This window comes from Hyla sarda, chromosome 2, assembly GCF_029499605.1.
Source record: "Hyla sarda isolate aHylSar1 chromosome 2, aHylSar1.hap1, whole genome shotgun sequence".
In the NCBI taxonomy this organism is placed as follows: domain Eukaryota; kingdom Metazoa; phylum Chordata; class Amphibia; order Anura; family Hylidae; genus Hyla; species Hyla sarda.
In genome coordinates this window covers 276,758,169-276,772,008 of record NC_079190.1, presented here as the reverse complement: position 1 = coordinate 276,772,008, position 13,840 = coordinate 276,758,169, and the positions used below count along the sequence as shown (strand labels likewise).

Genomic DNA, 13,840 nt, shown 5'->3' with positions numbered 1-13,840 from the left:
CCGCAAAATCTACATCGCAAACCACCAACTAAAACAACCCCCCAAACAAGCAAAAGGCCATAATAACATGTGTGTGAGGGAGGCCTTACAAATGATTTTTTATTTTATTTTAGATACACACCTGTAGGACGTTCCTTTTTTTCCGCTCCAGAGGGCTATGACCATCCTTTGGGAGGGGGAAGAGAAGTCTGGTTTGGATTTCATCAGTCTGTCAGACCTGCCATGTGGAAAATGATGCTTAATATAGATGGTAAGAAGCTATGACATAATGTCCTTTGCTGCACAATTATTTTGTAAATATACAGCAGTAGGTTTCGAGTGCTGGTTTGTTTTATTCTATTGAAGTACTTTTTAGTATTAGTAGTCTTGCCTGAGCCTAGATGTGAGCAATATAATCACAGACTATTTTATAATTACCCTGGGATTTATTTATTTTTGCTCTAGATGTGGGCAATTCACAAGTAAACATTCTTAAAGGAGTTCTCCAACTGAAATCTTTTATCCCCCGCTGTGCCCGGGCTCTAAAACTATACATAATAAACTTTCACATACCTGCCTACGATCCCCCGTTGTTCCGATATCGCCGCCCGTGCTCCGCTCCGTCAGCTTCCTCTTCCTGCGGGTCGGTGACTTCACTCTGCGCTCAGCCTATCAGCGGCCGCAACGAGACATTGCTGCGGCCGCTGATAGGCTGAGTGCAGAGTGATGTCACCGACCCGCAGGAAGTGGAAGAGACTGGGACCGGAGAACGGGACGGCGATATCGGAACAATGGGGGATCGTAGGCAGGTAAGTGAAAGTTTATTATGTATAGTTTTACAGCCCGGGCACAGCGGGGGTTAGAAGTTTTAGCTTAGAGAACTCCTTTTAAGTACATTTCATCACAGTTGTTTTACATCCTAGAATTTCTGCCTTATTCCCAGGACTGCAAAGAAGGATTGCGGTGTGGCATATACAGTAGCAGTTATGTTCTGAATGTAACTTTACTTATGCAGCTTCAGTTTCTTTCATAAATAACCAAAAACCCATAGAATTTTTTCTAAGAATTGTAAGTAAAATGTGTGCGTTGCTGTGGGAGAGAAAGTAATGGATGACTTTAGCAGGTCTTACAATGAATATATGCAGGCTCTACATCTATGTGGGTTTCTGACTTCACATTTAGCCATTGACCAAGTTTTCATGTTGCATGCATTACCCATCTCCAGTTAGAAGAAGGTAGGTCTTATTTAGAGTTAATTCCGCCATAGACTTTCCAAAACGTATATAAGAAAGTAGTCACCGAAATTTGTGTGGAGTGCCAAGGATTAGCTGGTGGCTGAGCGATATACAGCAGTCTTCAGAAATGGGACTTGAATCCAGCACTAACAAATATTATACAGCAACAGATCCATAAGAACAGGTACATTGATACTTCTATGCAACCTAATCCTTGTTCAGAGCATAATCATTCCTGTGAAACATAGGTTACTAATGCTTTGGTGTTTTAAATTGTACATTGAATCTTCTATGCAATATGTTCTTATGGATCTTCAATAAAACTGCAATATGAATTTGGAATTGTTGGATTTCAGCTTCCTTTTTTAACATTCATATCTTTTATCATCTTTGCCCCCTTGTTTGGTTAATGTAGCTATTGTCTTTTTCATGGTCTTAATGGGGAAAGCTCACACAATGCCACTTTAATTTTATATATTAAGATAAAGATTCCTTATTGCCTACAGTCAGCAGGTGAAATATATACCAAAGCTCTCAAAGTTCTAGGAGACAGGAGGGACATTGGCCCAGATTTATCAATCGGAAAGAAAAACTGAAGTAATTTGGCCTGAACAACCAATCACAGCTCATGTTTCATATCTTAATTAACGCTAATAAAATTAGAGCTGAGACTTGATTGGTTGCTAGGGCAAATCAGACAATTTTTGTCGGACATATTGATAAATTTGGGCCATTGTGGGAAGGTTTACACAGCATGTGGCAAAGAATGCTGGGATATCAGCCAGCTATGTGATAGAGTATAATCATACTTACTTATTGCTCTAAAAAAAAGATCAACCAGCTTTTATACATATTTGTGAAAGTTTGGCACCATCATCTTCCAGTTTACTTACTCAACTTTTTATATAGAATAATTCTGTATATATGTAAATAAAACAGCGTGTATATTATAGCGTTACAGCGTGTATATTAGCCTAAAGTTGCATTTACAAATCATCAAGCTTCACAGTGGAAAACACCCAATGTTCCCTAGTTCATTGTCTGCACATAACTTAGCCTCAAAGGGGTTCTCTGGAGATAAAAAAATAAATAAAAAAAAGCTTTCTTTTTGACGTGGTTTTAATTGTCATGATGCTACCTGCGCTTTTGCACTTCCTGTTCTGATTTATATTGCCATTTGCTTCGGCACCTTGTTTATTTGTAAACTTTAATAAAAATTTACTAATAAAAAAATAAGTACTCAAATCACCTAATGCCAGAAAGCTGTACAGATTTGTAAATTACTGCTATTTTAAAATATTAAACCTTCTAGTACTTATCAGCCACTGTATGCTCAATCTGACCACAGTGCTCTCTGCTGCCACCTCTGTCCATGTTAGGAACTGTACCTAGCTTGAGAAGTTTAATATTGGGATTTGCTCATGCTCTGGACAGTTCTTGACATGGACAGAGGTGGCAGCAGAGAGCACTGTGGTCAGACTGGGAAGAACTACACAACTTTCTCTGTAGTATACATCAGCTGATAAGTACTGGAAGGATTAAGATTTTTAAATAGAAGAAATTTGCAAATCTGTATAACTTTCTGGCACCAGTTGATTTGAAAACATGTTTTTTCTTCCGTAGTACTCCTTTAACCCCTTAATTGCTGCATTCACTGCTGAGGTGGCTGCCAAAGGGCTTACCTCATGTCCTGTGCTGGCTGTGGCTCTGACCAGGCAGGGCCAGGCTTTATCAATCGAGCACAGATCACACAGATCAATGTGGTTCTATGGAACCACATTGATCTGTATGAGGAATCTAATGATTCCTCCTAAAAGTCCCCTAAGGGGACTAAAAGCTTAACCTCTTAAGGATGCAGGGCGTACCTGTATGCTCTGCGCCCAGTCCCAGTATATAACGCTGTGATATCATGCCGTGACCTTGCATCATACGTGTCGGTCCTGGCAGCTAATGAAAGCCGGGACCCTGGGCTAATAGCTTGCAGCACCAATCGTTGTGCTGCGTGCTATTAACCCTTTAGATGCGGCGTTCAAAGTTGATCAATGCGTCTAAAATTAAAGTGAAAGCTTCCCGGCAGCTCAGTCGTGCTGATCATGACCATCGCGGTGAAATTGCCATGACCCGATCAGCTAGAATGCGAGCTGAGGTCCCCTTACCTGCCTCCGGCACGTCCGATCGGCGATTGATTGCTCCAAGCCTGAAATCCAGGCTTGAGCAATCGACCGCCGATAACACTGATCTTTGCTGTGTCAATGCACGGCAATGATCTGTGTAGCAGATCAGTGTGTGCAGTGTAATAGCCACTAGGGGGGAAAAAGTTAATAAAGATCATTTAACCCCTTCCCTAATAAAAGTAAGAATCACCCCCCTTTTCCCATTAAAAAAAAAAAACAGTGTAAATAAAAATAAACATGTGGTATCGCCGCGTGTGTAAATATCGGAACTGTAAAAATATATTGTTAATTAAACCGCATGGTCAATGGTGTACACGCAAAAAAATTCCAAAGTCCAAAATAGCGTATTTTTGGTTACTTTTTATATCATGAAAAAAATTCATAAAAAGCTATCAAAAAGTCCGATCAATATAAAAATGGTACCGATAAAAACTTCAGATCACGGCACAAGAAATGAGCCTTCATACTATAACGTATACATTTTCCTGCATGTAGTTATGATTTTTTTTTAGAAGTAATACAAAATCAAACCTACATAAGTAGGGTATCATTTTAACCATATGGACCTACAGAATAAAGATAAGGTGTCATTTTTACCGAAATTAGCAAAATGGAATTTTTTCTTCAATTTTGTCACACAATGAGTTTTTTCCCGCTTCGTCGTGGATGTTTTGGTAAAATGACTAATGCCACTGCAAAGTAGAATTGGTGATGCAAAAAATTTGCCATAATATGGAATTTTAGGTGCAAAATTGAAAGCGTTATGATTTTTGGATGGTGATGAAGAAAAAATGAAAATGCAAAAACTGAAAAACCCTGCGTCCTTAAGGGGTTAAAAACGCACACATTAACCCCTTCCTTATTAAAAGTTCAAATCATCCCCCCCCCTTTCCCAAATTCTATATAAAAAATATATAAACATAATAAAAATAAACATGTGGGATGGCATAAATGTCCAAACTATGAAAACATAAGGTTAATTAAAGGCACAGTCAATGGCGTACATGTAAAAAAATCCCAAAGTCTAAAATTGCCTATTTTTGGTCATTTTGTATATCCTAAAAAAAAATTATAAAAAGTGATCAAAAAGTCCAATCAAAACAATCATGGTACCGATAAATACTTCAGATCACGCGCAAAAAATGGTACCCGACATTTTTGAAAAATCACAACATATTTACTAAGGTTTCCACAGAAAATGTGGTGGATTTGAGCTGAGAAAAACCCCACAGTTAGGGAGTATGTATGAAAAAAAAAAAAAAAAAAAAAGCTAAATTTTGTAAATCTAAACCTTAGTAAATACTGTGGAAAAATATCTGATGGGGAAAAGAAAAAAAAAAAGAAAACTACACTCCACTTTTAATCAATCAGGGCCTTTCGTTATGATTCCATTTTGGGGTATCCTTAACCCCTTAAGGACCACAGGTTTTTCCACTTTCATTTTTTCCTCATCACCTTCTAAAGATCATAAACCACCCCGAATCCTGAAAAATAAAAAGTTATAGGGGTCAGAAGAGGACAATTTTAAACATACTAATTTTGATGCATGTATATTATAATTTTTTTTAAGTACCATATATGCCGGCGTATAAGACGACCCCCAACTTTTACAGTTAAAATATAGAGTTTGGGATATACTTGCCGTATAAGACTACCCCTTCTACCGCGATGTACAGTACCTTGTAGTTCCCCCCACATCAGGTAGGCAGTATAGTTCCCCCCACATTAGGTAGGCAGCATGTTCCCCCACATTAAGTTGCAGTTCCCCCACATTAGGTTGGCAGTTCCCCCACATTAGGTTGCCAACTCCCTCACATTAGGTTGCAGTTCCCCCACATTAGGTGGCAGTTCCCCCACATTAGGTCAGCAGTTCCCTCACATTAGTAGGCAGCTCCCCCACATTAGGTCAGCAGTTCCCCCACAATAGTAGGCAGCTCCCCCACATTAGGTCAGCAGTTCCCCCACAATAGTAGGCAGCTCCCCCCACATTAGGTCAGCAGTTCCCCCACATTAGGTCGACAGTTCCCCCACAATAGTAGGCAGCTTCCCCCACATTAGGTCGGGAGTTACCCCACATTAGGTCGAGAGTTAACCCACATTAGTAGGCAGCTTCCCCACATTAGTAGACAGACCCCCCCCCCCCCCTCACAGACATACAGCCTCCAGCCATATACAATGTATGGCTGGAGGCTGTATGTCTGTACTGCCGCCCACAGTGTTCGGATTGCCGCTCCTCCGGCCCGGGGTCACCATCTACTGCTATGGACCATAGCAGCAGTCCCAGGCCTGTGGGAGCGGTGACCGGATCACTGAAGAAGATGACGCGCCGCCGGTCACTCACCAGGCCCCGGCCGGCATGCATCCTCCTGCGATGGTCCTGCGGTCCTCCTGGTCCTCCTGCGTCTCTATGGTCGCAGGAGGACGTCACTGACGTCCCGTGCGTACAACCATAGAGGCGGAGGAGGACCGCAGGAGGACGCGTGCCGGTCGGGGAATGGTGAGTGACCGGCAGACATCCCTATGTCCCGAAAAGATCTTTCGGGACACAGGGATGTCCGGCATAGGAAAAGTTATGATACTAAAAACCAGGGTGCCTCCAGCTGTTGTGTAACTACAACTACCAGCATGCCCAGACCGGCAAAGGCTGTCCGGGCATGCTGGGAGTTGTAGTTTCACAACAGCTGGAGACACCCTGGTTTTTAGTATCAGTAATTTAGTTTTTATCTGCTCTGGCGAGTCCCCGCACACGGGAGCCGGCTCGGGCAGATAGTCATAAGTTTTCCTATCCCGGACCCCAATACCTGGAGTATAAGACGACCCCCGACTTTTCCGAAAAAAAGTCGGGGGTTAAAAAGTCGTCTTATACGCCGGAATATATGGTAGTAAAATAAAGAACCTGTATAAATTGTGTACCATTGTAACCGTATGGACCTACAGCACTGCGTAGAATCGGAAGCCCCCAAAAGTTACAAAATGTTTTTCAATTTTTCCCCACATATTTTTTTTCTGCATTCACCGTAAATTTTGTGGGAAATGATTTGCTGTTATTACAAAGTACAATTGGTGGCGCAAAAAATAAGCACTCATATCAGTCTGTAGGAGCAAAATTGAAAGCGTTATGATTTTTAGAAGTTGATGAGGAAAAAATTAAATTGGAAAAACCTGTGGTCCTTAAGGGGTTAAGGATACCCCAAAATGGAACACGCCTCCTTTTTCCCACTGGCCACACCCCCTTTTCGGTTTCTTCAGTAAAATGGAGAGTTGGTCGCTTTTTTTTTTTCATTTGTGACGCAGACAGAATTTCTGGCTCAATGCGCCACAATCTGGCGCACAACCCGACAAAACATGTCGGGTTTACAATAGTAAATTAGGGCCATTGTCTTCCTTCAAAATAACATCATATGTCTGTTTCTCCTTGCTCAGTAGGCACCACTCAACAAGGAGCTGTTTTGTTCCATATTTCCACAATAAAAAAATAAAAAAAATACTCAATTTACCACCAAAAAGCAACAAAACTCCAAGAACTGACAGGCTAAAGATTTTAAAGAAGAAACTGGCCACAGTATATTTGATTTTAAGAACGCCAAAGAAAATGTGGGATTGCATCATGTGTAATGGGCCTCATTTTGATAAGTGTCACTTTAGCTCATTGTCTTGGCCTCATTCTCTGTTATGAAATAACACACCCTATAAAATCAATTCCTGTAATACTTATCTGTTAGCAAATCAGGGCAAAATAAATGCCACCTCTCTTGTTTGACCAGCCTGTCGGCTTTGAATGCTTAGACAATGCCCTCTTCTAGCACCATTAGGATGTATATTTTTTTTGCATCAGTGATTCTAGAGCACATTAGACTGAAACAGGTACATGGATAGACACAAAGGGGGAGATTTCTCAAAGCCTGTGCAGAGGAAAAGTTGCAGAGTTGCCCATAGCAGCCAATCAGATCGCTTCTTTCATTTTTGAAAAGGCCTCTGAAAAATGAAATAAGCAATCTGATTGGTTGCTATGGGCAATTCGGCAAGTTTTCCTCTTGACAGGTTTTGATAAATCTCCCCCAAAGGACAAAAGGACTTAACCGTTCCGTTTACTGCTTCCCATTCAGGATTGGAGCATAGATTTGGCCAGTGTGTATTGCATTGAATATGAAGTACTGCCCAAATCTCCTTTTCGTCTGTAAAGCAAAGTTATCTTAAAGCTTTTAATTCTGTCTTTATAGATCATAGTGACCTTCTGCAATTTACTTCTTATCGCTATTTCATGGAATAATTGTATTCATTTTACCCAGTACACTCATAGCAAAGGACAGAATGTTGTAGATGACGAAGAAATGCCATTAAATGCTCTCATAAGGTAGTTATATTTACTCCCGTCTTTTGGTTTCCGTAGAGACACACAACTCCTTCTGCTGGAGATTGGAAAAGGTTATTTATTAAGTAACCTACTTGTGTGGGTGTCTCTAATATGAAGGGGGCATTACATCGCAGTCGATGGATTCTTCACGGGTGGTTTGTTCAATTTGGAAATGTTGCTTTCTTCCTTTTAAACTTAGAAGCAAAACAGTATATCTACTGTATATGCATTCATTGGTCGTCAGCAATATTGGCACCATGTCAAATATTTACTCACATAAAATGTTTAGTGAAACTGTCTTGTGCTTTTCTGTCACCTATATCCAAGCAGACATAATAAAATAAAGCTTTGTGGGTAAAAAGGATGCAAAATGTAAAACAAAGGCAGGGTAGATTTATTAAGATCTGTGAAGAGAAAAAGGGTAGCAGTTGCTGGTAGCAAGCCTTCCAAAAGCCTTCCAGTACTTAAAGGGGTACTCCGGCACTTAGACATCTTATCCCCTATCCAAAGGATAGGGGATAAGATGCCTGATGGCTGGGGACCCCTGTGATCTTGCACGCAGCACCCCATTTAAAATCAGTCCCCGAAGCATGTTCGCTCCGGGTCTGATGACCGGCAACCACAGGGCCGGCGGCGTGTGATGTCACGCCTCCGCCCCTCAATGCAAGCCTATGGGAGGGGGCGTCACGCCCCCTCCCATAGGCTTGCATTGAGGGGCGGAGCGTGATGTCACATGGGGGCGGAGGCGTGACGTCACACGCCGCCGGCCCTGTGGTCGCTGGTAATCAAACCTGGAGTGAACATGCTCCGGGAAATGATTTTAACTGGGGTGCTGCATGCAAGATCCCCAGCGGCGGGACCCCCGCAATCAGGAATCTTATCCCCTGTCCTTTGGACAGGGGATAAGATGTCTAAGTGCCGGAGTACCCCTTTAATCAGCTGCGGTATGCCCCAGAGGAAGTCATGTAGTTCTTTTCAATCTAACACAGTGCACCCTGATGCCATCTGCCATGATCTGTCCGGAGCTGGAGAGATTTGCTTTGAGGTATTGCTCTTCAACATGGTTAGATGTGGCTGCAGGGAGCATCATGTTATATTGGAAAGAACTACACCGCTTCCTCTGTGGCATACAGCAGCAGATACCTTCTGGAGGGTTTGAATTTTTTATATAGAGGTAATATACATAACTTTTATTTTCTGGCACCAACAGATTAGAAAATGTAATACCCCTAGAAATGCTATTATAACTAAGCACAAACATTATAAAGGGTATAAGGCTATCTCTGAAGACCTTGGCATCCTGGCTTCAACAAAATGTGAAAATGGTATCAACACGTTTGCTACTCATCGAGAATCAAGAATGTTACAGGACATGGTGGAAAAAATAAATTCCTTCCACCCTGTTATCCATCCACCTAATGCAGCATAGCCACGCTCCCCTGGAGACCATGTGACTTATGACATATTGTTTCTGGCTGCATGCTGATGGTTAGCATTACTATGTGTGGGTTCCGTGTATGGAAACAGGACAAAGTGGCGCATGGAGGTAATAGAAGCATATTACACAGTATTATATCTCTGCATAATAGGCTCAAAGGATGCAAAACATCCTGGAATACCCTTTTAATCCTTGCTATAGCATATACTTTGTGTATTCTGTCTTTCTCTAACTGACCACATGTGTGTGTGTGTTGACAGGTCACCTTTTTTGCTAAATTTATTTGGGCATGCAATTAAAATATTCTAAGGAAAAGTTGGTGCATACCCACTTATTTCTTAAGGTCTTGAATTCTTTGCATTACACAATCAATGGTGCCAATAAGGTTGACCACAACTGTGTGTGTTTTGAGAAATCAAAACCTGAGATACCCATATGACTTAACAGAAATATATATGGTTAGTTGTAATATTATTATTTTTCAGCACAAATCTGTGATATTAGGCTGACTAAATCTCACTAGGGTGGTCTACTACCCATGTTGGTTGAGTTTTATGTGATAACAGTAAAGGCCTACTCAGCTGTTTGGATAAAAATGGGGTAAACACAGGGTACAAACTAAACATTTTTATTCAATGGAATGAAGTGTCAAATCTCTTGTTATTTTCAAAATTATTTCAGATCCTTGAATACATCAGTATTTTCCTTGTATGACACAAATTCCAAGGTAGACAAATGTAAATGTCAAATCTCTATTTTATCTTCACCTGACAGTTGACATTTACAATTACAATTTCTTCTAACTCTTATGTAATGAAAAAAAAAACAATACACCTTCTGATAAATATAGTTAGAAATGATACTTACCGTATATACTCGAGTATAAGCCGAGTTTTTCAGCACGATTTTTCGTGCTGAAAACACCCCCCTCGGCTTATACTCGAGTGAACTCCCCCACCCGCAGTGGTCTTCAACCTGCGGACTTCCAGAGGTTTCAAAACTACAACTCCCAGCAAGCCAGGGCAGCCATCGGCTGTCCGGGCTTGCTGGGAGTTGTAGTTTTGAAACCTCCGGAGGTCCGCAGGTTGAAGACCACTGCGGCCTTCAACATCATCCAGCCCCCTCTCACCCCCTTTAGTTCTGAGTACTCACCTCCGCTCGGCGCTGGTCCGGTCCTGCAGGGCTGTCCGGTAAGGAGGTGGTCCGGTGAGGAGGTGGTCCGGGCTGCTATCTTCACCGGGGAGGCCTCTTCTAAGCGCTTCGGGCCCGGCCTCAGAATAGTCACGTTGCCTTGACAACGACGCAGATGCGTCGTTGTTAAGGCAACGGCTCTATTCCGGGCCGGAAGCGCGGAGAAGAGGCGCCCCCGGTGAAGATAGCAGCCCGGACCACCTCCTCACCGGACCACCTCCTTACCGGACAGCCCTGCAGGACCGGACCAGCGCCGAGCGGAGGTGAGTACTCAGAACTAAAGGGGGTGAGAGGGGGCTGGATGATGTTGAAGGCCGCAGTGGTCTTCAACCTGCGGACCTCCGGAGGTTTCAAAACTACAACTCCCAGCAAGCCCGGACAGCCGATGGCTGCCCGGGCTTGCTGGGAGTTGTAGTTTTGAAACCTCTGGAGGTCCGCATGTTGAAGGCCGCAGTGGTCTTCAACCTGCGGACCTCCGGAGGTTTCAAAACTACAACTCCCAGCAAGCCCGGACAGCCGATGGCTGCCCGGGCTTGCTGGGAGTTGTAGTTTTGAAACCTCTGGAGGTCCGCAGGTTGAAGACCACTGAGGGCGAATGATGAGAAGAGGATGATGAAGGGGGGGGGGGTGTGGGGATGATGAAGGGGGGTGGGGATGATGAAGGGGGGGGGGGTGTGGGATGATTACAAGGGGATGATGAAGGGGGGATGTGTGGGATGTGTGGGATGATGACAAGGGGATGATGAAGGGGGGATGTGTGGGATGATAAGGGGATGTGTGGGATGATGACAAGGGGATGATGAAGGGGGGATGTGTGGGATAAGGGGATGTGTGGGATGATGACAAGGGGATGATGAAGGGGGGATGTGTGGGATGATGACAAGGGGATGTGTGGGATGATGACAAGGGGATGATGAAGGGGGGATGTGTGGGATGATAAGGGGATGTGTGGGATGATGACAAGGGGATGATGAAGGGGGAATGTGTGGGATGATGACAAGGGGATGATGAGGATGTTAATGACGGGTCTGGATGATGACAGGGGGGGATGAGGTATTTCCCACCCTAGGCTTATACTCGAGTCAATAACTTTTCCTGGGATTTTGGGTTGAAATTAGGGGTCTCGGCTTATACTCGGGTCGGCTTATACTCGAGTATATACGGTAGCTTTTTGAGAAAATGTTGAGGGGGAAAAAGGATCAGGCAATGTTAAATTTCAGCATGCCTGATCCTGTTATCAAGGACATTATCTACTACCAGCTGTTGATTCACTCGTTGCTTAAGACAACTCATACTACATTTTGGCCAGCCTTATGCACGTCGGCTTTTGTGCTATTATATATATAGGTTACGTGGTACCTAAACCAGTAGGGCATTAGTATTTGGGGTAAAAGAAGGCATCAGAACAAGCAGAAGAAAGGAAGAGTAGAAAGAAAGTCCACGTTACATGAAGGCTAGAACACATTGGCCCTCATTTACTATTCTAAACCCGACTTCTTTTGTCTGGTTTTTTGGCGCATCTTTGTCTGCGACATGTTGCAGACATCGTGCGCCAGTCTGCGACACGATGCAACATTTTTTCCCGACGGACCCAATGTGGATTCTCCCAAACCCGAAAAAGGGGCGTAACTCGACATTTCTGAGCTTTCCCACGCATTTATAAAGGTTTCCAACCCGAATTTGTTGAATTGTTGTGGATTTTTTCCCGACAACTGAGGAGTTGGAAACCAAAACTAACAAAACCCACGTGCGACAAACAGGATGCGACATAATAATAAATACCAGGGGAAAAAAGCAGTCGGGTAAGAAAGCAACATAGACTTACAGCCCGATTTTCTAAGTAAATGAGGGCCATTATGTATTATAATTTTCAGGAGGGCGCTATTCCAATGTAAATCTTCAGTCAGTAAGCTTTTATGCTTTTACAGATTACAGGTGATTACATCTTATATGAGATAGTACATTTGTATTTGTTATTCACAGGAAAGGTTTGTTATTGTTATGTTACCAAATAGGACCAGACAACACAGTGCAGTGCTAAGTAGTCATGTTTGTTTTATTTTTTAGAATTTTTATATAGAAGGCTGCATTACTGCCTACTTGCTATAAAGGTGCCTTTCTTTGGCCTCTTGAGGTTATGCTCCACCCAAAGTTTTCAGCACAATCAATGTGTATGAAGAGATAATCTTCGTGTTTTGTCTGAACAAGTGTTAGGGTTGTAATTTATTCATTTTCAGGTGTGGGAATAAACACTTGCATCACTAAGTTGGAAATGTAGACTGCAGAGCTATGTAGATATCTTAAAGAAGGACTCAGTCTCAGTCACCATTAATAGTCATACAGCGCCATTGGTTTCATTCCAGTATAGCTGCTTCTATTGGTTTTATTAGACTAATTTGGTCATGTCCTAATCAGTATAACAGAACGTTGCATGGCTTATAGGGGCATTTCATCGTCGGGTAAAAATATAAAAATGCACAGATTTTTTTTTTTTTTTTTTGGGGGGGGGTCTGTACCTTTCTATCTTTCAGATAATCACTGTGATTCCTGGTTGAGCAGTTTCACAGTATTAAAATTTGCAGAATGCATTGCTTTCACCCGTTCAGCCACACACTTGGAAGTAGGTGGAGAGTCTGTTTATCTTGCAGGGTTTATACTAAGCCAGTAGTGCAGGAGACAGTGAAGTATTTTAGGATGAGATGGTTGAAGTGGTAGAAAATGAAATAAATATGATATTGTAAAATGTATAAAGGAATTTTGTTTTATTTATATCAGATTTAATTTCACATAACAAAAAATATATCAATCAAAGTTATTATATACTTTGTACTACATTTGTAATAACTGCAATAAAGTTGCCCTTCATTGTCTATGTAATCTTTGCCATTATTCTGGTAGTTTTACCTGGTGTTCAGTGCTTCATATAGGACTGCTTACACATACTGAAATGTATTTCAGATATGGTTAACTACCGTAGTGAAAGTGGATTTTTTTTTTTTGCATCAGATGTAACCATTTCTAAACCAAGTCTTGTAAAATAACTAATTGGAAACCCTGTGAAGCCTCCACGAGTCACGCCAATGGTCATGACTCACTACTTCTCTGCCAGGTTTTTTGTTTTGTATTTTTCTTTTAGACACTGCTGTTGGATAAGAGACTTTCAATTACACAGCCCTGCATTCCTGTGTCTCTATTCATCCAGTTTTGTTGACTACTCCCCAGCCAATGCATGTGAATTGCAGCCTCCCCTTTGTATTGTTCCTTTTTAATGTAGTCAGTGGTTATCATCATAAAGCATTGATAAAACACCGTCAGATTACATACAGGATTAATAGGATACTCCGGTGGAAAAAAAAAATTCTAGTCAACTGGCGCCAGAAAGTTGACACCTGTCCATGTCAGGAACTGCCCAAAGCAATATAGTTTGCTATAGGGATTTATTCCTGCTCTGGGCAATTCCTGACATGGA

The 13,840-nt window shown here is 42.2% G+C and overlaps 1 protein-coding gene across 2 annotated transcripts in view; it reads left to right on the top strand.

The window, feature by feature from the left end:
- The window catches only part of LOC130356122 (protein argonaute-3), a 157,413-nt gene that overhangs the window by 51,238 nt on the left and 92,335 nt on the right, over positions 1-13,840 (top strand). For both annotated transcript variants that reach the window (XM_056557187.1, XM_056557186.1), the window contains exon 5: positions 114-250. In XM_056557187.1, coding sequence (XP_056413162.1) covers positions 114-250 — 137 coding nt within the window. The remainder of the gene's footprint in view (positions 1-113; positions 251-13,840) is intronic.